Here is a 24,269-nt window from a genome sequence, read left to right on the forward strand (position 1 = left end):
CGAAAAATAAACAATAATATAGCATAAAAACAATTTGATAAATAACAGACGTACAGTGATATGAGATAGGAAGAGCAGTCACACTACTATGAGCAGTTATCAACAGTGCAAAAGAAGAAGCACGTGTAATCTTCAGTACAACAGAGAGACGCCGCTTGCATTTTTGAGTGCGAATCATCGAAAACCTTTCTATTGAAAAAAACGAGATCGTAAATCTTAAAAACTGCGCTTTTTCATAGCACCATCTGTCCAGACTGGCAGGAAGACATCTCGCTTGATATTCAAAACATCGGGTTGTCTTCCTTTCATAAATTTGAGTCATTGTCCCCAGGAACACATATTCTACCTTTTTAAATCATACCCAGATGTCGGAGCGAAATTTGTCTTCAAGCACATGTACTCGTTGCTGTCAAACAACCCGAATAAGTGATTTTGTCAGGCTTTCCATTCGAAACATGCTTAAGCTCATTATCAAAGATTATGTATCTATAGAATGTCGTTGTTATCACCTGCAAACTCCTCTAATTTCCTTGTCGTTGATTTGCGGCAAATTATCTCAACTAGCAGCACAAATAGAGCCAGATGCCATCCTTGAGGAAGACCAAATAAGAATTTACTTGATGAGTATATTACACTTGAAAATGAGCAAGTACTGATTTTGATGAGCTGTTTTGAATTCTAAGCTGTTTTGATTTCTTCCCAAATGGTTGTCTCCCATCAAGAGAAATTCGCCATATCATTAAATAAAATTTCATCAGCTTTTATCAACGTGCATTTGAAGTGGAAAGAGGTTGAATTTCATCAGAGCTGATGTGTTGCAAAAAAGTCAATCCAGAGCAGCTTTATCCTCTTTGGTCACTTTGATCCGTTTTTGGGAATTACTTTGTCATAATTTCACCTAACGCTTCATAATCTGAATATTGGGTGATTATTGATTCATGGTGCATTGAGATATTGACAATTTTGCGAACTATAATAAGATTTTAGGCAAACAGTACGAATTCATAGAGATAAGAAGACTTAGAAAAGGTACACTAAGATTAATGATGGAGAAAATAGGAATTAAGAAAGAAGAAATAAAGATAGAGATGGACATAAGTCAAACACAATTAATAGACGAAAGCTTGACAAAAACCGTTGCTCACTTCAGCCAGCAGGTCATACGATATTGATATTGTGATCGCTCGCATAGATATTCTTGTTGAAACTGTGTATTAAACAAGGTCTTGTTGTCACATTAGATTATCCCTTTGATTGGCGTTGCATATATAGATTTTTGTTTGAAACCAAGTCGTATTAACTATAAGCTGCTGCAGCTTCATGATGTAAAGTGGTGGATATACGTGATTATGAAGATTGTTGAATCTCACGATAACATGATAAACCTGACGATTACGTGGAATTGAACGAAAAAGATGGCTTGCATTAAGTAATAATGGCTATTTTTAAGGTTTTATTTTTATAGCTGATTTTGGAAACACAAATAACATGCAAAGCATGTTTCATTTTGAAATTAAACAAAGAAATATACACTATAGTAAAAGGCTATTACGCAACCGGTATGTTTTGCGACTTTATTTTTACAACCGGCCTAATATCGTACTACATGAAAGTGGCAATTACAGTACATTTCTCCTCGCGTAAAAAAGTAGCTACCGCAAAGCATGCCGGTTGCAGAAAAGCCTTTCACTAGAGTGTTAGATCTTAGAGTTTTTAAAATTTAAATAAGTTCGTTTTGCTGCTATTAAAAGAAGAAATTCACTGTTTTGTATTACATTGGCAAATTAAGGGTCTGTGAATAAAATGAAATCGAGACAAAGAAGTGTCAGAAAAACCAAGTATTTGCTGCATTGAATAATTTAACATTCCAAACGGATATTTACATTATTATTCAGCTGCGAATTCTACATATGAACAACTGGCAACTCTTGATATCAACAATAAAAACAACTGGAAAACGAACTTTAAATTCTAACTGTACAAACTAAAATTACTCTACTGTTTATTTAAATTCTGAGTCTCATGTTTGCACACCGACACAATTTTTTCTGTCTTTTTTAAAACCTTCTCGTCTCTTTGTTAGAGGAATCTGCACGAAAAAAGAGAAAATTTGGTTAAACAAGTGCTTTCTTAAAAGCATCTAATCAAGTGCATGAAAATTTTTAAATTGAGTCATATTTTAAATTTCTCTTTTGGAAGAAGTACAGACGCACTAGCTATGCATGTTTGTAGAACAACAAAGAAGATATGGTAGAACTTGGCAAGTCTTGAGCACTATACAACAAGCAGACGGCAACATAGATAATTTCAAAACACCCGAATCTCCCCTTAAATAATTACACGAGTAAGGTTTAACAGATATTCACAGTCATTACCGTTAAGGTGTGTTTAAATTTTCTGAAGAAAGTTCTCAAAATGCTTAATTTTGCTTTCTTATATATGAACTTTTGCAAGTCTCTCGATTAGTATAGGCTTCCAAGACCTTGAAAACTTAAGATGAGAAAAATACAAATTTTGCACAAAGACAGTGGTGTGTAGAGAGCTGAGTCGTCATTATACGATTGGATAGACTAATAGCACAGAACACCCGTGCATTACACTTTGCACGAAACTAAATAAGAGCATTACACCCTTGTAGAAATGACACCTTGTTTAGAAAATGTCCTTCCAGTTATTCACGGGCTTACTTTAAGTCGGTAAATTACACAAAGTAAATTTGAACAGGACATTTAATTTTTTTTACTTCGTATTAATTTACTTAAAAAGGTCGAAAAAGCAAACATCAAGAAATAACAAGTCTTAAAAACGCCAATCTAATTATTAATTAAGGCTAACCGGATGAATGGGCGCCATCTTTTACAAAATCGATTCTTTTTATCCAGGCTCAATCCCGAAATCCTCTCTCGCTCAATTCTTGTGATCTCAAAGTGTTTAGTGTGTTAACGGCATGTTTTATGTCCGTAGTTTTATTCAATGCCATTCCAGATTATAAAGACAATGTTTAATTTGCATCGACTTGTTCTCGCGGAAATGGCTAATAAGAATTCTTAATTTTCCAAGAGGTTTATCTTACAAAGTCTTCTATTGCCTAGCAACCATGAAAAAGCACGTAGTCCTTATCCTCCTAAGAAGCAACAAAGGTAAATAATATCATCTACTTCTTACCTGCCCCTTGCGACTTCAACCTGGCTTGTAGCATTTCGAGCTTCTTGATGTATGCATTCAGTGATGTGTTGGTTTCATCTAGTCCCGACGCGGAAAGTGACCTTTGATGCTTGTTTGGCGTATCAGTTCGCCTGTTTGGACTAGGCCCATGGGAAGCTGGACTCCTGGACCTTGAGGAGGGTACGCTTGAATGGGTATTAAAAAAACGAAAGTCACTGTCTAAAACAGGGGGTGATTCCCGGCTACGCATGGGTGAAGCTGGTCTCGGGTATGCCCGCGGTGGGCTGCGGTCAACATCGCGTGCAGCTGAGTAACTTGATGGCTCTGATTCTAATTCATCTCTTTGAAAGCGACCTCTTCTCTGACGAGTGGTCACGTGGTCAACACCTCTTTGGCGTCGCCTTCTTGGCTCAGCTTCTTGATCAGAGCTATGTGAGTCACTATGAATTCCATTTCTATGTTTTGGCTCTGTAACCTTCGCCACTGCTCGACCAGAACGTGTGTCCCCCATCTTACTTTTTTGCCCCCGGTTGTCATTCCCAACGGCTGGTTTGCTATGCGTATATTTGTCAGTTCTCTCAGGCACTAGCTCCAATGGTGCAGAGGGACTTGTGTTTACTCCATTTGAAGGTTTCTTACTCGACTTAAGAGTTATTTTCGACATGGATTTGCTCCATTTTTTAACCAAAAATTTCATTCTCCAGGTAGCAATAACAACCCTGGCCGCTGTCCTAAAACGCATGAATGCCTTCGATTTGCCGTATGGCTGCTTTCTGGTGCCATCGACGTGCGAAACGTCGGTGATCTTTGCGATCATTGACAAAGTGATTGCTTCTGTTTCTTGGAATCCACCGAGGAGGAACAGTAAGTACTTCTTTTGGTAAATGAGCGCTTTGCGGAAGCTTTCAGCGCGCAGGCATCGTCCATACAACTTCTGAATCTGCAATTACAAACATGGAGTCACGCTTAATTTACTATTAGCAACATATCTGAAAAAATTGCATCATGGAATTGAGCATCAAGATAATGTTAATCCATTTTTAAATATAAAATTTATAGATAAAAAAAGCAATTTGATCAAAAATGAAAATATCAATAGTTAAAAATTGTATGTCCAAACTGATTATTTGCCTGATCATCATATAAAAAACAGGGTAATAACTTAGAGCCTTTCTATTTTAGACACCAGACAGTGTACAGAATTTTCAATATGGCATCGAGCACTACAAAAAGACCAGGTGAAAGTAGTTTGCATCAAGCCAAAACAAAAGTCATCAAATCCCCGATTCAAAAGTAACCTGTGAAAGAACACTCTCACAAACAGAAATTCTAGGATGGCTGCTAGCATAAATTTCAGGGTTCAGGAGACTGGAGAAAACTCCAGCGCACTTGTATTACATCCGTTTTGAAAAACAGAAGTAGCACTTACTTTTTGAAGAGTCCATCCGGATTCTGTTACTTTGCTGCTATCGACGTTATCATCTTGCTGTGAACTTACTTCAGATCTAACGGGAGAGTTTTTCAAATTAGCATTCTCAATAGATGCTTTATCAAGAGCACGTTCCATCGCATTTCTCTCCGCTTCAAGTTTCAACAGATCAGATTTCAAAGTGCTTCGCTCTGCCTCCCACCTTAACTGTTCCGATTTCAATTCTGATTGGGCCTCCCTCCCTAACTCGTGTGCTGCCTCAACCTCCGCCTCTCTCTTTCTATATTCCATAACCTGCTCTTCAAGTGCACTTAAAGTCACGCGGAATTCCGATTTCTCTTTTACCAATTTCCTGATATGGTCTCTTAGTTCCTCGTTTTTATTGTGAGCCTGTTCCAACCTAGCCAAAGGAGAATTTGCCGACTGATCATTATCTTCCAAGGCTCGTAGATCTTGCTGCAGATGGCTTAATTCTTGGACCAGCGCTGCCAATGCATCATGGGTGGACTGCAGCTCCTTAATGTGCCTTTCAGATGGACGCTCGGCACCATATGTCATTCTGTTTAGGTAAAGAATACAAGCTCAAGAATTGAAGCTTTCTCCACAAAATTCAGTCACTGAGGATGGGGAAAATCATGACTTACGTGTTTAAAAATCCTCGAAAAACAAAGACTTTAAAAATCACAAGCCAAAATTTTGATAGTTAAAGCTATGAAGAGTCAAATTTAGATGGCAATACGACTATCCTTCAAGTGAAAACTTCGACATATATTGAAACAATCTCTGTAACAAATACTCCAAGGAGAATTTATTTCTTTGAAGTCTGCCAAAAAATTTCTAACTGTATTTGCATCTTAGTGATTAAATTATATGAAATAAATTATACCGTTGTTGCTCGTTGACTATAACGTCTTGGCAATGGGTGACCAGTTTTGTGCATCGTGTTATGAATGGGTCGAGAGCTCTGGAAGACAACGAGCAGGAGCCTCTGGGGCTCTTTTCTGGCGTTGCTCCCCGATCTGTGTTTGGACCATCTACTTCCTCAATAGACTCCCTCATTCTCTCATACTGGCTTCTTGACGTTTCGTATTTAAGCTAAAATTAATGACAAAAAGTTGAGTTTTTTAGCATTTATCGTGAAAGAATCTAAAAAAGGTTTGATTTGAGAAAGAGAAGGTGGAGCAGAATGAATATTAATATAATTGGTTACTGGTGTAGCAGAGAGGGGGGATTCGGTACAGTTATAATTGAAGATATGGAATATACAGTTTGATATGATAAAGTTTCGAACCTGCAAATTTTGTAGTGCATCGCGCAGTTGCTTGCTAGTTGCACGTTCTCTGTCGAGCTCATCAGCTGATTCTCGTTTGCATTTGGCAACCGTCTCGCTTAACCGTTCAGCATTTTGCTTCTTGATATCTATAAAGATAATACAAGATATTGATTAGAAAAAACACTACTGACAACTGATTTCCATTTGACTGGCCTTAACACAAGGCTCAGTTTTCACTCACATCATACTTAAACATGAAAAGGTGCTGCGGTAATAAATAATAGCACATTTTGGTTAGAATTCCTAAATCCTGGATACCTTTTTCCTTCATGCACACATCAGTAGAATAACTTTTTAGCTTCAAAAGTCCCGCCTACTTGAAACTCTGGTTTGCAAAATTTACACATATCAAACTAGAGAAACGAAAATAGAGACAGTATGTTAATTTTGACACCATTCATCAACAGAAGTGAACAAACCTGAAATTTTAAGAGCACTTTCGGATTTCAGGGACATTATTTCAGCATCTTGACTAGCAACCTTTGCATCCGCTCTGTCCAACTCATTCCTCAGATTGCCCAACATCGTTTCAAGTTTCTCTATCTCTCTCGCATCATGCTGCCCTTTTTCTTCAGTTTCACTCTGGGAATCCCTATGTTCTTTCAAAGCTGTTTCTTGTTCGATACGACGCTTCTTCTCCTCGTCAAAAAGTTTCCTCATCTCTTCCAAATTTGCATGGTAACGTTCAGCAATTTTCTCGAGTCTCTGCCTTTCATTTTTCTCTTGTGCAGCTTTTGATTTTAGTTCTTCACAAATGCCTTCGATTTTCTGTGCATGTGCCTGGTCCAGCTCGGCTGCCTGTTCATGAAAAGATATAACAGAATTAAAAAACTATCCCCGTTTCAAAATTCTGAAGATTGCCGTAAAACATTATCATGTAACACTGAAATCACTGCGAGGCCTTAAACTTCAAATACGATTTAGTACAAAAAGTTTCACAAGACGCATCCTTCACTCCAAACAACAACTTAGCCAAACAATTTTAAGAACGCACAAACCTTGAGAAGTCGGTTTCTCTCCTCTTTTAATTCTCCAACAAGGTCTGAAAGCTGTTGATTCTTTTCTGACTCTTCTGAAAGAACAACTTTCATGTCCTCAAGATTTTCATTTTCTGAAGCAGTTATTTCTTCCAATCGCTTTCGCTCCTCGGCCAAATGCTTCTCTAATTCCGAAGAGCGCTTCTTCTCTATCGTTATTTGATCGGAAAGCGCTTGGGTCGAAGACTGTTCTTTTGCCATCATTGCCCTGAAATGATTAAAGTTCATTCATTGATTAAAATAATAACCAACGGCAAGAAAAATTTCGCTTGATCATACCCAGCAATAAAAAATAACCTATTTTAGAACTTTTTTCTTGGAATCTGAAATTTCACCTACGGGCTTTGGAAATGTAAATGGGAACCCCTTTTTGCTGACACCATCTGTCTCGTTAGGAGCTGTTGTTCTTCATGCCCTTCACAGAAAAACTCAAAATGTGATTAGATAAATGCTAGGTCTTAATCGGGGGGTCTTGCTGAACTTGCAGCTAACGTCACTAAGTCTGTTATTTAATAATTACTCAACCATCTTTATCATTTCTAAAGCCAACGATCCAGCGAAACACATGCAATAACCACAAATGCAGACTTGGTTCACTTCCCCCCTCTTCCAATTGCACATTTTTTCAACAATAAGAAACCTGAAAAATCTGTGAGTAATTCAGCAACTAACCGTATATTTTTCAATTCCTTGCGCTCATTTTCCAACGATTTAATAAGGTCTGTTATCTTTTCTTCGTCTATTTCAGCAGCCCTTTGCAAATCTGAAACGGTGTCCCTCTCGTTGCTTATCAGTTTCTCAAGCTCTGAGTTCCTGATTTTCTCTTGTTCCACTTGTGATCGAAGCTGTGCAGAAGCAGCTCTCTCCTGGTCCACGAGGCTTGCTTGAGAATTGTCTAAAAAAGACCAATTAATCAGAGGTTAGTACACAAGATTTACATAAAAACCTATGATTATCACACCAAGAAAAAAAGGCGTGTACCCTCAAATATCAGATAAAATCACTTACATTGAAGCGTGAGGTTGTCTGCTTTCACTTCTGCCTTCTCGGCTTCCGATTGCAAATCTTCCAACAGTTCTTTGTAGCTATCAGCCTAAAGACAACACAATTAAACTACAAACTGCTGACTAGACACATCGAAATATCAAACAATATGGGTTATTCATTAAAGAAAACCTTGGCATTGAAAATATAATGAAGCAACTGAGTAATGGTGAACTTACAGTAGGCCATTGTTGACCTTGTTTTCATTGTTTTAGAAATTGATTAGCTGCTGGACATTCTTTTAAACAGACGTTTTATTCACATGCTATAAGGGAGGGTGATTAAAAACAAAATGGCCCTTGAAGCTACTGACCTTTTGTTCAAGCTCCTCCGCAGCAACCCTGAATCTGGAAATTTCTTGAAGATATGATTCACGTTCTTGGTCGCTCAACAAATTCAAAGTTTGCGAATGCTGTTTCCTCTGTTATAAAAAACATATAATATGAATTCGTACATCATAAGCATCAATTGAGGGTTTAGAAAAAAGAGGCATAATGGCAAGCGTGTGATTGATTACGACCCTGTCTATCTAAGCTGCTTACGAATTTATATATCGAATATATCAGGAAAACAGCACAAAATGATGGAAATTAGCTTGCCCTGACTTCATGGATTTTCAAAAAATCTTTTTTTTAATTTACAAAATCAGTATTATCACGAAATATTGGAAGTATATAGGAAGACAGTTTATTGAAAAGCAGGACTAGTTATTTATGGGAATTCCTGAAATATTTACCTGATTGCCCAGTCTTTTTCTTTTGGCCGTAGCCAAATCCAAAGGTTGCTCAGCCGACTCTGGGACCCTTTCCACGGTCTCAATCTCTGCACTTAGAAAATCTGATTCAAGATTGAATACCTACGATAGCAAATAAAAATAATCAGGAATGTCGACTTTGCATAATTAACTAAACAAAAGAATTGATAATGTTTATTTCATACAGCTAATGAATGAAAAACACAGGGAAGGTTCCGTTTGCCGCTTTGCGGTTTTAGAGAAAAATACAGAGATACGCCGATTAATCTGCGGTCCTGAAGACAAGCTGCTCAGGAGCTTTTTCACTCGCCGCCGCTGACCCTCTTTGAATGTACGTGAAAATCGCATTGTTTCTAGATTTCTAATCCAAACACGTAAAGTTTGTAAAGGGGTTTGGCACACAATATTGACGTGCAATGCAGAGAGTGAGGTGAAATAAAAATGTAAGGTCTATGGACGCACTTCATCATCATCTAGAGAATTATGCTTGAAAAATCGGGGAAAAAACAATTGCTTTACTTAAGGGTAATGTAATTGCTTTACTTAAAACATCTGAATAATAACATAAAAAGCACAGAGACGTGAATTGCCATCAATTGATTTCAACTTAACAAATGAAAAGATCAAGGTGTTGTAGCATTTACGTATAATTCTTTCAATTGGTGGGTAAATTCATAAATCAAGACATTTGATGCCTCTTCGAACTGAATTAAAAAGACGCAAACCTCTTCGATAGCTTTTAACAGACCAGCTCTCCAGTCTTCCCCAACATTTTCTGCGTCAGTCTGTTGAAGCAAGAAATCTCTTATAAAAATGGCTGATTCTAATTCGATTAAAGAATTAGGACTAAGTCAACTTCAGAAAGCGCACATTTGGATTAAAGAAGCACAAACGGACAGAAAAAAGCGATCTAGGTAGAGTAGCCTAAGAGCTTAGTTGATTGTCTGCTGTTTTAACTCCAAGGTTGGACAAATGCCTGGGAAAACAAGGTCGAGAAACATTAGCTTTGCTGCGGTTTGAATGGCATTTTCCCACTGAACCCGCTAGTCCTAAACCAGGCAATACAAAATTTACTACTCTTACAAACACAGTGAGTTACTGTGACGCCTCCTGGTGGCAATTATGTACCTAAATGAATACTTCACAAAAAAAGTGTGATGAAAAATTTAGAGTATAGACGCAGTTGACTGCATCTTAACAATAAGTTTGGATTTACTCTGAAGGAATCTTACCGCAGCAGCATTACTAGCTCTTGAAACGAGCTCTCGCAAAGCTTTAACTGCCTCCAGTAGAATCTGCTTTTCTTTTGCCCATGAATTCTGCAGTTCTTGAATATTCATGATGTCGTCTGCATTGATTTGGTAAGAGGTTACCAGATGGGCGATCTTCTCTGCCTCAGTTTGCAGTTCATTTAGCAATGACTAGGAAGCAAGATTTCAAATACAGTTGAGCAAATCTAACTAATGGTTACCCAGCAAATGGAAAAGGCAAGGTTGAAATTCTTGTTTCCAGTGCAGAGGACGTTCAGAGGTAAATTAAATTGATTTTCATAGAAGCTTAATTTATTTTAATATACTTAACTCGCAGATTGAAGATCTACTTGACGAACTCTTAATGTAAATAGATGGGGTGGGGGAGGGGGGGGGTATGAATTTAGTTAAATCTGCTACCTTTTGAAATAAAGCGTGTTACTCGCAGTGACCATCATTGTCATACAGTAGTAAAAAAAATTACATAGGCAGACCAGCCTGACCAGCATCTCTCGTGCGATCATTGAAACAAGTAACTACAAAGCAGATAGGCCCTCTCACCTCAACGGGAGTCCCTTCGTCCTCAGCAACTGGCATCTGTGACTCATTCAATGTCCTGTTTTTGAAGAAGTGCTCGAGCAGTTGCAGATTGACGCGTTCAGCTGCACCAATTTGCTCCTCAAATTTCTGACCAAGCTCACTCATTTCAACTGAAAAATATTGGTTTATGCAAATTAAAATATTACTAAAAACTTCAACAAAATTCAACCTAACAAACTACAAGGTGCACAGAAGACCCACTGAAGAAGTGGAGTTGCGGCTCTCAAGGCAACATCAACCCAATCTGTTTTTCACAAACATAAAACAATCTTGTAACAAGAATCTTAATTTTTTGTTTAACCACTGGAACTCTATAAGATAGTGTACAGATTAGCTTAATACCTACATTACTTGCTAATTTTAAAGGCAGCCAACGTAATCGATAATACCCACCTCGTGACACTTCCAGCATATTGTCAATCTCATTCTGGTGTTCCTCTTTCAGACGCGCTATCTTCTCGTTGCTTGCTTTTTCCATCTCCTTTTTAATGTGATGTATGGTCTTCTGGAGGTTCAACTCATACTTTTCTACAAGTAGTTGGCGTTCCTCATCGGCAGCTAAAATTGCTTGCTTCATTTGCTTTATCTCTTCTTGCTGGTCGTTCAGCTTTTCTTCGAGGATTTTCACCTGAAATTAAAAAGCAATTAAATTTCCATTAATTCACAGTTAAGGTGTGCTTTCTAATAGGTGAGGATATTTTCAAGTAAAATTATGAAATATTTCCGAATATTTTTTATTTCCGAATATTTCCGAATATTCAAGAAATTTTTTTTTTGCAAAAAGAACTTATACTTACAGTGTAGCAAGAAGCTTTAAGGAAAATTGCTTGTCGTTCGAGGACATATATTCAATGTATAATCGAAAGAACATAATGTTTACAAACCTTTTTAGATTTGGTTTCAGCATCTTCTCCGTCTCCCTGCGATCTTCTGGCATTCAGCTTTTCAAGCAGCGCTTGGATTTCATTATCCTTTTCCAAAACCATTTCTCGTTCCCTAATTATCTCCTCTTCTAATCCTTTGATATGCTGTTCAAGCTCCTCTTCCGACCCCTGTTTCTCCAACAATTCGCGTATCTTCTCTTGTTGGTTGTCGATTGTGGACCTCTGTTCATGCACTGTCTCCTTCAAGCCGGCGAGCTCGGCCGACGCAGCAGTTAGTTGCTTCTCCTACAAAAACGCAAAAGAAATGTTAAATAAACATAGATACGCGAATTTCAATAGAGTGACAACCTTGGGGGGCTAATAACACATGTTGGAACACGCGTTATATAAACATTCCCCTATGAAAACAATTGGTCTCTAAACAAACGCTCCTTTCTGTAAACAACCGAACAATTGCTATTGTTCTGGTTCTTTGAGGGACTCAAAGTACATGTATTTTAATTGTATTTTGTTCAAATTACATAGAAAATAAATTTTTAAAGTAGCTTCAAGTAACCTTGAGTTTGTAACTGAATATGATACAAAAATTTCGTTTTGCAGTGATGAACTGTGATAAAGCGGCCGGGATAACCATGAAATTGCTCATTCTTGACTGGAATGCTCCAATTACCTAAGTTAAAGCCCCCCTCCCCTTCAGTCAATTGATCATACCATCACACTTGATCTTAAAGGAGAAGCACGAATGAACTCAGGGTGCTCTTATCCAAGAAAATTTAACGTGAATTTGCTTTTTACGACAAGAAGGAGATCTCTTTTAGAAAAAACAACATTAAAATTAGTACATATTCACTCAAAAACTCCGAAATCTATAGCCTGTACCCAAAGATTTTTCTTTTTTCTCAACACTAACATCAATTGATTAATATTTACTGACAACAGATCGCACAAATCGCATTTCACATTCAATGCAAACTTTTCTATGATTTATTATCACTTATTGTAAATTGGCGTGTATCTGCACACATCATCTCCTGGTTGCAACTTGAATCAACACTATAGGACTTCTCAAAGTTACAGGTCTTTCAAAAAATTCAGAGCAATTGCATAAGCAATAGTTCTCAACGGCCAACAGCAACGAATTTCCCTGGAAACAAAGTTCCTTTCGATGTTTCATAATATTCATTAACAACCCCCCTCCCACTCCGGCTTCTAACTAAACGTCTTTTGAAAGCTCATAGTCTCCTTCAATTACAAAAACAAACAAGATTAACTACACCAAGTGTTGTGATATGTACGATACTTCTGTATAAGTAAACTAGAAGTGGATTTTAAATTTGGTTAATAAGTAGGTAAAAAATAGGTTAATATGTAATGATGAATCACCCTTTGATTTTCATCCGAGCTGGATTTCAACCTCCCACCCCCCCCCCCCTAACTACTCAAAACATCTCTAACGCTTTTCTGTTCAGAGTCCTTTGTTGATTGTAAGAAATTTTCATATCTTTCCTCTCCTCATCGACACAGAATTCCCTTTCCCAATCCCGACTTCACAAGGAAACAGTCTACTGAAGAACAAAGCATCATTTCATGTATGCAGTGATATCAATCTAGAATTTCGGATTGTTTACTCATCATTGTCATTTTTATTCGAAAACGCAAATGATTAATGGTCCATTCTAAAAGCAAGGGGACTGAAGATATGCGACAATCTTCCACGAATTATGGAAGATTCAATCTGTTCATCACAAAAGCAACTATATGTACTCATTCGTTGTACATAAAATTGTAAGCAAAGGACGCAACAAAAATGCGACGTTTGTGGTTAGAGACCTATTCGATACAACGGGGCATTTTCAAATGTTTGCCTGAAATGCTTAATCAAAGCGATTGGTATGGTTTAAACATTACTTTTAAATATGTCGAATCGCAAAGTGAAGAGAGAACCAATCCTTTATCAAAAAGCAGAATGAAATCAGACATGTTTTGTAAATTTATTAAATAGTATCCTTAGCTTGAGAGAACCATGTCGCTACTCAAATATAAAAACCCTTCTTTTCTGGGAAACATTGTTCAGCTTTAAGAGAAATTACAGTGAGTTTGCTAGGCAAAATAAAAGGAACAGATGGCGAAATTGTTTTATTATTGAAACTAGTAATGTCGCTCAAAAGTAAAGGCAAAAAGAAAACGTGTTCAAGCCTTCCCAAGCGGCAATATTTTAAAATACAATAGCAGGGCGGCGGTCATATGAGACCAAACAGACAGAAGGCGGCTAAAAGGACACGCGTCGTGTACACGATCAAACAATCTAGACATTGAAAGCTCGGACAATGACACGTGCCGTGGTGCATTCGAACTCATCCCTTGCGGGTATGGAAAAAACCTTTGCGGTCACGGAAATAAACTTACCAAGTAACTACAATTACATTAACCTACATAAAATACTTTCGAAACAGGACCAACAAAATAGAAACGATTTTCCTAGGATTAAGGCTGTCAAACGACACGAGCACATAGTTATCTTATAGGTATCATGTTACTATTGGAAAATCCCGGAGGGATCTAGTTGTCAGTTGGGAGGCACAACTAAGCCGATAACAACAAGTAACACGTGTCTTTATTTTGCATAAATCAGCTGATTCAAAGACACGCGCGTAACGGGGCAGCCAATAGGAGAGCAATGTTTTGAAATAACGAACTTTTTAGATTTGAATGTATAACAGGTGACGCCCAATCCAAACCCAAAAGTGGTCCGATGACGATCTCTTATCTAAATTGCGAATTCCTGTCAATGTATATCCTTTAAGATATATGTTTATAAGGGAACAATTGTCTTTAACAGAATGTTCAGTTCTAAAGTTAACTCTTTTAACAAAAATGATTCTAGAAAATTTAAATAGTTCCACCTTCTAATAAAATACTAAAATGCTCCAAAAATGGAAAGATAATACGCACCTTTTCCTTTAGAGATTGCTTGATGATGCTTCTATCGTGATTTACTTGAGAAAATTCGACATTTTTATTTTCTAAAACACTCTTTGTGCTTGATAGCTCTTCAAATATGTTTTCCTTGTCTGCTAGTAATTCTTTGGCCCTCTTTAGATCGGCCTGGAGAAAAAAGGAAATTTAAAAAAATAATCAAAAATTGAAATTTAATTACATATAAACCCAAAAAATTGAGAAGCAAAATTACGATTTAAAAGTCAGTATCTAAATTTCAAGAGACAAAGGGAACCGTTCAGGATGGGGAAAATATCTCCAACGTTGAAGAACTTCTTCGGGGGAGTTCCTTCAACGAAAGGTGTGTAAGAATTGCACATAAAATCTTGATTTACGGTAAAAATGTTTCTTATGACCATAACTGTACATCGAAAAAAGAAAGTTTATTAAGAGTTTGCATTATCTGAAGGCACAAAACATCTTAAATTCAGTTGAGGCTGTGGAGAACGAGCGATCGGCTATACAAAGATAAAATAATAAATTGCTAAATATCACACAAATACGCAAACCTAAAGTGTGTTAAAATATAATGTCTTGGGAGAAAGAAAAAATATCAGAGAAGAACCGTGTCGCAGGTGAGAAAATTCTGAACCCGTACAGCGGTTTCTTCTCAGGCGTCATTTTGTACAGCGGTAGGTGATGGCGGACGCTGTACAAAGTCATCGTGTCATAGTAAAAAGTGTTCAGCGGTCGTTTTCTTGGAAAAAAACCTGTAAAATGTACCTGAAGGAACTTTTCAGTGAAAATGCTGCTTGATCGTCGTAGAGTACCCATGTCTTTGCGTGGAAACTTATCAATGACGACCTAAATCAGTACCTCATCCCAATATAATCAACGGCTCGTGCTGGCTCGTGCAAGAATAGAAGTGGTTTATTAGCTTTGGCTGATACCGAATCAAACACACGCGACCAAAATTCGAATTTGCCGCGTTAACAATCCAGCCAGCTGGCCTCGTTCCGTAAGGACAATGGTGCTTGAGGTCGTAAGACAATAGACGCGCAAATATTACAATAAACATCACACGCGACCATTGTCAAAAATACGGAAATCAAAATAAAATCTTAGTTTTTAAAAGCAGGATTTATGTAGGATTAAATTTCATTCATGAAGCAACTTTAGATGCTAATAATTCATAAAGGACGAATCGTTTATTTCAATTATGGTGGTTACCTCAAATGAAATTTTCACGCAGTCTTTATTCCCAAGACCAGTCTGGTGAATTTTCAAAACAGAGAATATTATAATGTAAAATCAAATGTTTGCTCGCAAAAGTTTTCAGGCAATTTTGCTCATAAAAACTCATAAAATTGTTCATAAAATGCTTTACGCAGGGAAGGGTTCGTTTGGTCAGATACTTTTGAAAACAATGCTTTCAGTTCATCTTGCTGTTAGGATATTTGCAGAAACTTTGATTTAACTGAAAATCTCCATTCGCAGCAAAACTTTAAATGTAGTCGATAAAGAGAAGGGTGCCCGAACCAGTTTTTCATTATATTATATCATTTGGCATAATGAAACTGCCTTACGAAAAGTTTCTAAACGAAATGAGTTGGCCCAAATTGACAACAAGACATGAAGAAGCAGCGCTTGCAAAATAAGTAATAGAGCAAAATTAAGCGTTTTCGCATCATTTAGTCTCTGCTTGAAAAAATTGCTTCTTCTTTCTCGGGAGAATGAACTTGCCCCTTAGTACCAACAACAAAAATACATGGCACAAATGAACATCGAACGTTTCATCGCTCTGTTGTTTTTTGTATCTTTAGAACGATTTCAAGAAAACAAAACAAATTAAACCATTCTAACGACCATTTCATTGAACAGTTCAGAGGAGCGATGGGCGTTTAAACTTTGCAACGCCAATTCCGCACGGTTTCCAGTTGAATGAGATGGACTAATGTCGTACACTCTGTAGCTACTGAATCAATTCATCTAAATAAAGCAAAATATGTGGAAAAGATGGCACTTGAGTGTCCGTGAAACTTGAATGGCATCCTGTATCCAAATGACAACAAGGATGTGTAAAATAACAACAGGCGTTGATATCCTATTGACACCTACAACCCGCTTTCTATATATCTTTGTTGCGTCTTCTTAACAATTTAAAAACCTAACAGTCAACAATTCTTCACATAATTCATGTCTCTTGTTAGCAGTGGTATAGTTTTTCTTAACGCTGATGTTCAATCTAATGAATAAACTTTGAATAAAATTTGCCATGCTCTCTTCGGCGTTCCTTAATTCACGGAATAATACAATCTCTCCCAAGCATTAATGCGACACAAAAAACAAGCATCATATTATCTTTTAAGTGAAAGGGCACGAAATATCCAATAATATTATGGGTACAGAAACGAGGGAAGTATTAGTTATTATACTTCGTTAATAGAAGAATTTACCAAGAAAAAATCTTACTTATAGCCGTAGATTCTAAGTTAAAAGGGTTTGTTTCGAGGTCTTAGTTATCAACTGATCATATCACAATAACTCGCCTCACAGTGCCCACAAATAACAACTATACGATGGTGAGCACCCTTCCTGAATCTAAAAAAGACTGGAAGCTAACATTGTTTTATTATGTTAATGATGCTTCTGTCGATCTTTCTGCTGTACACATTACAATCATTGTTTTAGTAGAGCCATTAATCACTTCATAATCTCAGCACGAGCCGTACGCCTCTCACTGCCCTGAAGTAGCCTTGCAGAGGGGAACGGGTTGTGTGTACGAGTTGGCCTGTGATAAAAGATGCTAGTATGCATCAGACATTCGCCCTTTGAAATGGGCAGCCATATCAAAACAGAAATGCCACGATAGGACGCATAAGTTATACGCTGTTCAGGCCTAGGGTTGATGCTTTTCTTTAATGGGTAAAACGAACATTTATCCCGACACTCTTTAAGCTCACGCCAGAAAATGTACTGGTAGTTTGCGAAAACATTTAAGTCAAGGCTACTTCTGTGAAGCTAATAAATTTCATCTGACTTCCCCTCTAACGTTGTTTTGCCAACTTTTTGCAATCACATACGCTGTATCAGCATGAGTTTGGTTCTCCCTTCTTTGCGGAAAATATTTAATTTGCGGTCTTTGCGAAGAGCGCTTTTTCTGAGAAGTAGGTATTAGGGTGAAAGTTAACCAGAATGTTTAGACATGGTGTTATCATGGAGAATGGGAACAGGGCATGCCTCTCTTTCAGTCATTTTCAAGAGCACCTTCGAATTATTGGCTGGCAAAAGCACATTTAGTACTTTTTTCCCGTTGATGTGTATAAAGATGATTGTGTAGCATCATAACAGCATTACTTTGAAAGCAATAAACTTCTGCGAAATGAGCGCAGTCCCGAGTTTAATATTTTCTATATTTTGGTACCGCAAAATGTCGGACAAAAAGTACTACAGTGTGCTATGCAGGGATTTTATTAGAAGCTGGCAACCGGCGAAAGCCCGCCGTTTACTCGCCAAAACCTTTGCCGCCTACTTTCACCCTCACTTTAGTCTCATCAAGATTGCACAAACTTAAGTAAACTTATAGATCCCTACCTTTAAATGTAAGCCTTATACCTTAATGATTACCCTGGCTGCCAAAATTAACGAAAACCCTGCCTATGTTTTCGCAATTTCTTGACAATTCTACTCACCTCATTTTTGGGCAGACACTATAATTCAACTCCGATTTGTCAACTCCCAGCTTCACAAGCGTTTCATCCATATGTTAATCCATAATTGGTAAACTTTAGGACCCCGAAGTAATACATGCCTAATGAAAAAAAATTAAAAAATAAGTTGAGAGAAAGGGAATATAAATACCTGAAGAGCCTCTAACTCCGTCTCCTGTTTCTGCATATCTGTCTTTAATTTGTCATTCTCCGAAGCTAGAAGCTTAAAATTCAACTCAAGACTTCTTTTTCGGTGCAGGACGACTCCCTTTTCTTCTCTTTCTGACTCAAAACCCTCGTTCGCACTCTTATACAAGTCATCCTCAAGCTCCGTGATTTTATTCAATAGCTCTAACTCAGTCTCGTGTTTCTGATCAAGCTCACACGATAAAGCGTCATTATTTTCTTTAAAACTTTCAATAATGTCTTTTAGATTCTGTATCTCTTTAAGAAGGTCAGCAGTATCCCTTCCATCGCCCTCTGGCCTACCAGACTGGCCCGATGGGCTAGACCCAGGTGACCCGGGTGTGCTGTGAGATCTATTAGTGCTACTGGGACCATCAACGTCATCCAGTTCGCCCTCTCTTGAAGCTGCCTCTTCTTGGGCAATACGCCTCTCTTCCAAAGTTTCTTCGAAAGCAGATTCTAAAGACTTGTTCTTCTTTCTCAATGCTTCATTTTGCTGGGCAAGATCGATGTTACTTTGCAATGTTTCGCTGATATTCAGACGAAGTCTTTCGGCCTCTTGGCTTGCATTCGTCATGTTTGTTTTAGCTTCTTTTAGCTGCCCTCTCAATTTTTCTTTCTCCTCAGAGAGGGTCTCAACCTCTTCTTTTAGCTCATAAATCTCGGCCAGGACGTCTTGGAAATCTTCGCCTGACAGAGAAACAGCTTTGGAAAGTCGTCCTTCTAAGTCTTTGTTCTCTAGTTTAAGCCTATAAATTTCCTTTTCTTGGTGGGTCCTCAGATCTGCTAAATTCATTTCAAGGTCTTTCTTAAATTTGGCCAACACCTCTTTCTCCGCCTCTGATTCAATAAGCTTTTCTTCCATGCTTCTCAAATCGTCATTCTTCGTTCTATTATCTTTTTGCAGCTCATCAACCTTGTGTCTCAACTCACTATTTTCTTTTTTCGTCGACTGCAAATCTGACTGTTTCTGTCTCGCATCCTTCTCCCAATCCGACTTCAATTTACCTTCCTTTTCCAAGTCCTTCAGCGCTTTCTTCAAATTTTCTGCGATCTCCTCTTGCCGTTTTTTATGCTCCTCCTCAGCTTCGCCTGATCGGGCAACGGCATCATCATACGATTGACGAGCCTCGTTTGTCTATAAAAAATCGAGCATTTAGAATTAACTAAAATGGTAGGTTTACGCCTAATTTTAATTTAAAAAGTCAACTTTATCAGTAATATGTATTTAGCCAAAGGAAACTTTTGAGTAACATCTCTACGCGGATGAACGCTAAAAATCTCATCCTCTGCTTGTGCCTTTAGAAACCTGTAAACAAGTGTTTGTCTTTCTCCGTTACTATTGCTGTCAGTCATCAGCTTGGAATTGCTAGAAAGAATTGGATGCTAAAAACTGACATCAAAACTTTTGTAAAAGAAATGTAACAGAACAGTACCTGTCTTGTTGACAGGGAGAGCATTTTCAGTAGGTGCTCCACGGCAGTATGCAGTCTTTCACCAACACCTACACAAGGAAACATACACGATATAGCTAGACATGTATAACTGCAAAAAGTGAATGGGCTCATAGTAATTAGATAATGATTCTCGATTGTCGGAGAGTCAATCAGCTAGATCAGTTTCGAAATGTCTGTTAACGCGAGTTAAACATCCAACAGATGAATATTAAGTGCATATAACAACAAATTTCCCTTCCTGCCAAAATGAAAATACAACAATTGTATGTACATCAATCAAAAGTTCTAAAGGAAATAAATGCATTTGTTCAGCTTTCAACCGACAACTACTGTAAAACGAAGTCTGAGAGTAAATTCGAGAGTAAATATGTGCGAGTGACAGGACTCAGGTAGGACTTGAACCCACGATCAGCGACTCTGTAAGATCTTTTTCAAAAGCCGGGGCAAGGTTTTTTAACTTAATGAAATCTCTATTGCTGTTTTATGCTTGGATGTATCAGCATCCGTAAAAGTGTAACACTAACATTAAAAAGGGCGTTATTACCGTTATTTTTATAGAACAAGATGGAGTACAATTTTGGCCTATCGCTAACAGCTTCGACATTTCACTTCCAAAAATGTTTTCAGATCTAAGAAAAAATAATTCACCTCGGACAATCTCTTCGCCGTTGGCATCCAGCTCTGCTCCAGAAAAGAGATGTTCTCTCGAAACGAAAGATAGATCTAGGCCTTCGTCACTCAGCAAGGAACCGCCACTTAGGTTGGAGTACTGTGTAGTGTCACCAAAAGTTGTGTCGCTTAGTGTTTTGTCTGGAATAAAAATAACATAATACCTATTATAGATAAGATACCTCAAATACTGGTTATTTTTAAAAGCTCATTTCTAGGCAATACTATTTAAAACATTAGTTTGGCAGAGCTAACTGACAATACAGTATCGATATGTTTCACGTAACAAAATTGCGAATAAAGTATATACCTTTTCTTAGATGCATACAAATACAATGTTTTACAAGGGGCAACTGTGCAACGTAAGAATACAGCTGCATTTGCATCACAGGGGTTGCACTTATCTGAGTTGTATAATTGCCACTGAACGCTTTCGGTGTATACAACAGGGCAGTTCTAAGTCTGAGCATCACTCTTGATGTAATTCATAATCACTTTAGACAAATAATACAAGGAACAAATTGTGAAAATATAATTCCAGTCTACAGTGTCTTTAGTTTCTCAGAATTGGAGAGATGGGCATATGCCTCTAAAAATGAAGGTAACAATCAGAATGCTTGTGAAAAAGGCTTTGGTCCGCAAACAGCCGTACCTTTCTTTGACTTGCTGGGTGATGTACCAAACAAGCGGAAACCTCGACCGTGGTGTCCCCCGCCATTAGCGCCTCCGCGGCTTCTGCTGGCATCAAGGCCACTTTCGGTCCTGCTGGCCTCTTGTATCATGGTATCCAAACGGCGATTTATGAGGTCTTCGATTAGAACAGATGTACGGACAGCATTCGAGAGAGTCTGTAAAACGCGCTCACTTGCATTCTTTATCTTGCCCCTAGAAAAAGTTAAAATATTTTCAATTAAGATAAGAGGTTCTCAATAAAGATCCGACAGTACACAAAGGAGGGTAATAAAGAAAAGATGTTACAAAAACGTCTGAAAAGATGCTACCAAGATACATTATTCAAAACTACACTCTTTTTGCGATTATTCACAATCTAAAAAAACATTTATTTAGTCACCTAGTCTCCAGGTCACCCAGCATTTAAACTCTTTGAAATTCAGTGAACAGGTAAATACTTCCAAGCCAAATTCAGATCTTGACATTTTAGATCTACAATCTCAAATCTTTTCATGTTAGCTCGAATGCGATGAGCTAAGGAAAACTAAAAGTACCTCCAGAGAGGTCTGACACAAATTAGGGCTTAAAAACTTGAGATCTTCAATGACATCAAATCCGAAATAAACCACTACGAAAGATTTATTTTCTATTATTAAAGTAATCTTTTATATTTACTGTTTATTCTCTAATGAGAACCCACCCTCTTTTAAGGCCCCCTCTAAAAAGTGCCAATAGTCAGTGTGCAAAGTTGGACTTGAACGACTCCCCTCCCCCTAATCAAGCGATCAGTACGGTTACAATAAATTGCCATAGAAGCTGTTGCAAAGGCTTTAGACGAATGTCTATTACAGGAAATATGGTATATGTATTCTTAGTTAAAAGAAAACACATAAATTTATAGCTATACATTTTTGATACATGATTAATACCTGTTCATTTAGCAATGATTTATGCGGTTCAAAAAGCGCCGGATGAGTAAAACATAATAATGGTTGATCGAAATCTGGTATTTTCTCCTGTTATGTAAATTACCAACTTACTTTTCTTGTTCGCATTTGTCCACATCTGATGATATCATTTTGATATATTTAGAGTTTTCTTCCTCTTGCCTTTCGTGTCTTGCAACTAAGGTATTGTACTGATCACTAGCCACTTGTACTTTGTTTACTAATTTCTGATTCTCTTCTTTTAACTTTAAATGGAAAGGAAATCATGAAATCAAATTAAACCACTATAGCCAGCAGTCGTTGAATAACAACAATTATCAGATCATTAATTATAATTGTCTTATACACCGGTTCTTAATTAAAAGGAATCGTTGAATAAAATACGTGGAAAATATTATTAAAGCAATCAAAAATATCCCTGCCTTTCAAATAACAAAAGCATAGAAAACATGTATTGTATTATAAAGGGGAAGTATTTGCAAAGTGTTGCAGCAAAAACTTTAACATCAAAGGAAGACTTTTTGCATAGTTTGCTTGCGGTATTGGTGGCCGGTCGTGAAAGATTAAGAAAAATTGAACCGAAACAAACAGATCCTGGTCAGGGATCACTGGTACTTGACTAGCAAAAGTTGATAAAACATTTCTGAGTGATAGAATACAAAAAGATGATGTAAAAATAACCAATGCAGGTTCACTTATAGAAGCAACACAGAACAAAAGACAGAACGAATAACAGACAATTGTTACTTGCTAAGAAAATCCAACCGCATTGGGACTGATAGCGATCTTAGGCTACTAACCCGGGGTAAGGCCGAGTAGTTCACCCAGAACAGAACTGATTGACTGCAATAAGCTGTGGGGAGAATTTAAAGCAAATCGGGAAGGTCAAGCCATTTGTAAATGAAAAAAGTCCAGATTAGTGTCTGATTAAAAGTGACCATAGAGAGGAAGGGGACAATTCATGATCTATTGTTCTTTACTTTCGCTAAAAGGTCTTTCAGAAAAATATCGATAGCAGGTGCCTTGTTTTCTTCAGAAAAGACACGTTGTCTCTAAAAGCACAAACAAGCAGAAGAAAATATGAGCATGAAAATCCCCAGTACGAAAAAATGCTAACAAAAAATTTTCATACCTAAAGGTTTTCTAACATTTGTATGCCTTTACTTATGGTTTAAATCTAAATCCTCTGGTAGAAATTGAGTTATAAATTTCAGGAAATTTGGCCAAATATGTTTAGACACTTTAGATGTTTGTGGCGGTATGAAACCAAGTGAATTACAACAACCCACCTACTCCAAAACTCCTATCCCCACGAGCATCCAGTCACCTCTTTGCATAACGTTATTTTCTAAATGCATTGGCCACTCAGTCGCAAAACAATTTTAGTTTTTTACCCACAAGAATGGCAGTACATATTGATTGGATTAGGATTAAAATCGTTAGTATCAAACGTTTCCTTTTCTTAAGACAAACCATTTGTGGATTTGAATTTCGAGCAAGTAGAGCAAATTGGATGTTTGGCTGCACATTTGACCTTAAAATAGATCACTGTCGCTGAAAATAACAGCACGAATAGCACACTGTAGGAACTCAACAAGGTCAATCTAAAAACTTACGACTAGCCAGTGAGTTTGTGACAGGGCTTTTAAACAATTCATACCAAGGTAGGCAACAGTCCGCAAGCCATAGGTGGGATTCACGTATTACTGATACTAAAGACCAAAAACTAAGAATACTAAAAAACCAGCATAGTTTGAGAAAACGAATCTCAGAATTTATGCAAGGCGGAAACTCCCTTAATTCTGCAGCTTCTCTACCTGTGGTGTCATTTTGTTAGCTACAATATGCGATTAACGGGCACAAAGATTTCTTGAGTTGAGACATCTTCAAACAAAGAACTATCCAAGAATTTGTATTCCCGTTTGTTTTAACAGTCACCAGTAGGACAGCGGTATGCTTGATCTAAATTGTCGGACGAAAATCTAGAATAAACCAAAATGTATATAGTAATATAAATATCACTTACCTCTTTTGTTTCTCTGTGAGCAGAGTGAAGTTCAGCAGTCAAGCTCTTTACTTTGTCCTAAAATACAGAACAAGTGTCCAAAGAATTTCAGGGTTTCTAATCAATACCAGAAAAGGGTGTGTTCACATAGCTAGTAAACGCAACAACCACTCAAAAAAAATTGTTGGAA

The 24,269-nt window shown here is 37.5% G+C and overlaps 1 protein-coding gene across 4 annotated transcripts in view; it reads right to left on the reverse strand.

The window, feature by feature from the left end:
- Positions 1-1,841: 1,841 nt before the first annotated feature.
- Positions 1,842-24,269, reverse strand: part of LOC135682440 (uncharacterized) — a 67,111-nt gene continuing 44,683 nt past the window's right edge. For all 4 annotated transcript variants that reach the window (XM_065197326.2, XM_065197327.2, XM_065197329.2 and 1 more), the window contains 23 exons: positions 24,101-24,157; positions 22,168-22,319; positions 21,108-21,340; positions 20,435-20,596; positions 19,766-19,833; positions 18,295-19,467; positions 14,449-14,601; positions 11,497-11,781; positions 11,006-11,240; positions 10,574-10,722; positions 9,995-10,183; positions 9,488-9,547; positions 8,745-8,864; positions 8,322-8,429; positions 7,973-8,057; positions 7,637-7,859; positions 6,926-7,172; positions 6,347-6,725; positions 5,886-6,013; positions 5,481-5,689; positions 4,595-5,153; positions 3,166-4,105; positions 1,842-2,089 (listed from right to left, as the gene is read on the reverse strand). In XM_065197326.2, the coding sequence (XP_065053398.2) occupies positions 2,058-2,089; positions 3,166-4,105; positions 4,595-5,153; positions 5,481-5,689; positions 5,886-6,013; positions 6,347-6,725; positions 6,926-7,172; positions 7,637-7,859; positions 7,973-8,057; positions 8,322-8,429; positions 8,745-8,864; positions 9,488-9,547; positions 9,995-10,183; positions 10,574-10,722; positions 11,006-11,240; positions 11,497-11,781; positions 14,449-14,601; positions 18,295-19,467; positions 19,766-19,833; positions 20,435-20,596; positions 21,108-21,340; positions 22,168-22,319; positions 24,101-24,157 (5,946 nt within the window). In that variant the 3' untranslated portion in view covers positions 1,842-2,057. The remainder of the gene's footprint in view (positions 2,090-3,165; positions 4,106-4,594; positions 5,154-5,480; positions 5,690-5,885; positions 6,014-6,346; positions 6,726-6,925; positions 7,173-7,636; positions 7,860-7,972; positions 8,058-8,321; positions 8,430-8,744; positions 8,865-9,487; positions 9,548-9,994; positions 10,184-10,573; positions 10,723-11,005; positions 11,241-11,496; positions 11,782-14,448; positions 14,602-18,294; positions 19,468-19,765; positions 19,834-20,434; positions 20,597-21,107; positions 21,341-22,167; positions 22,320-24,100; positions 24,158-24,269) is intronic.

The sequence above is a fragment of the Rhopilema esculentum genome, chromosome 16 (assembly GCF_057945365.1).
Source record: "Rhopilema esculentum isolate cy_ngs chromosome 16, ASM5794536v1, whole genome shotgun sequence".
In the NCBI taxonomy this organism is placed as follows: Eukaryota; Metazoa; Cnidaria; class Scyphozoa; order Rhizostomeae; family Rhizostomatidae; genus Rhopilema; species Rhopilema esculentum.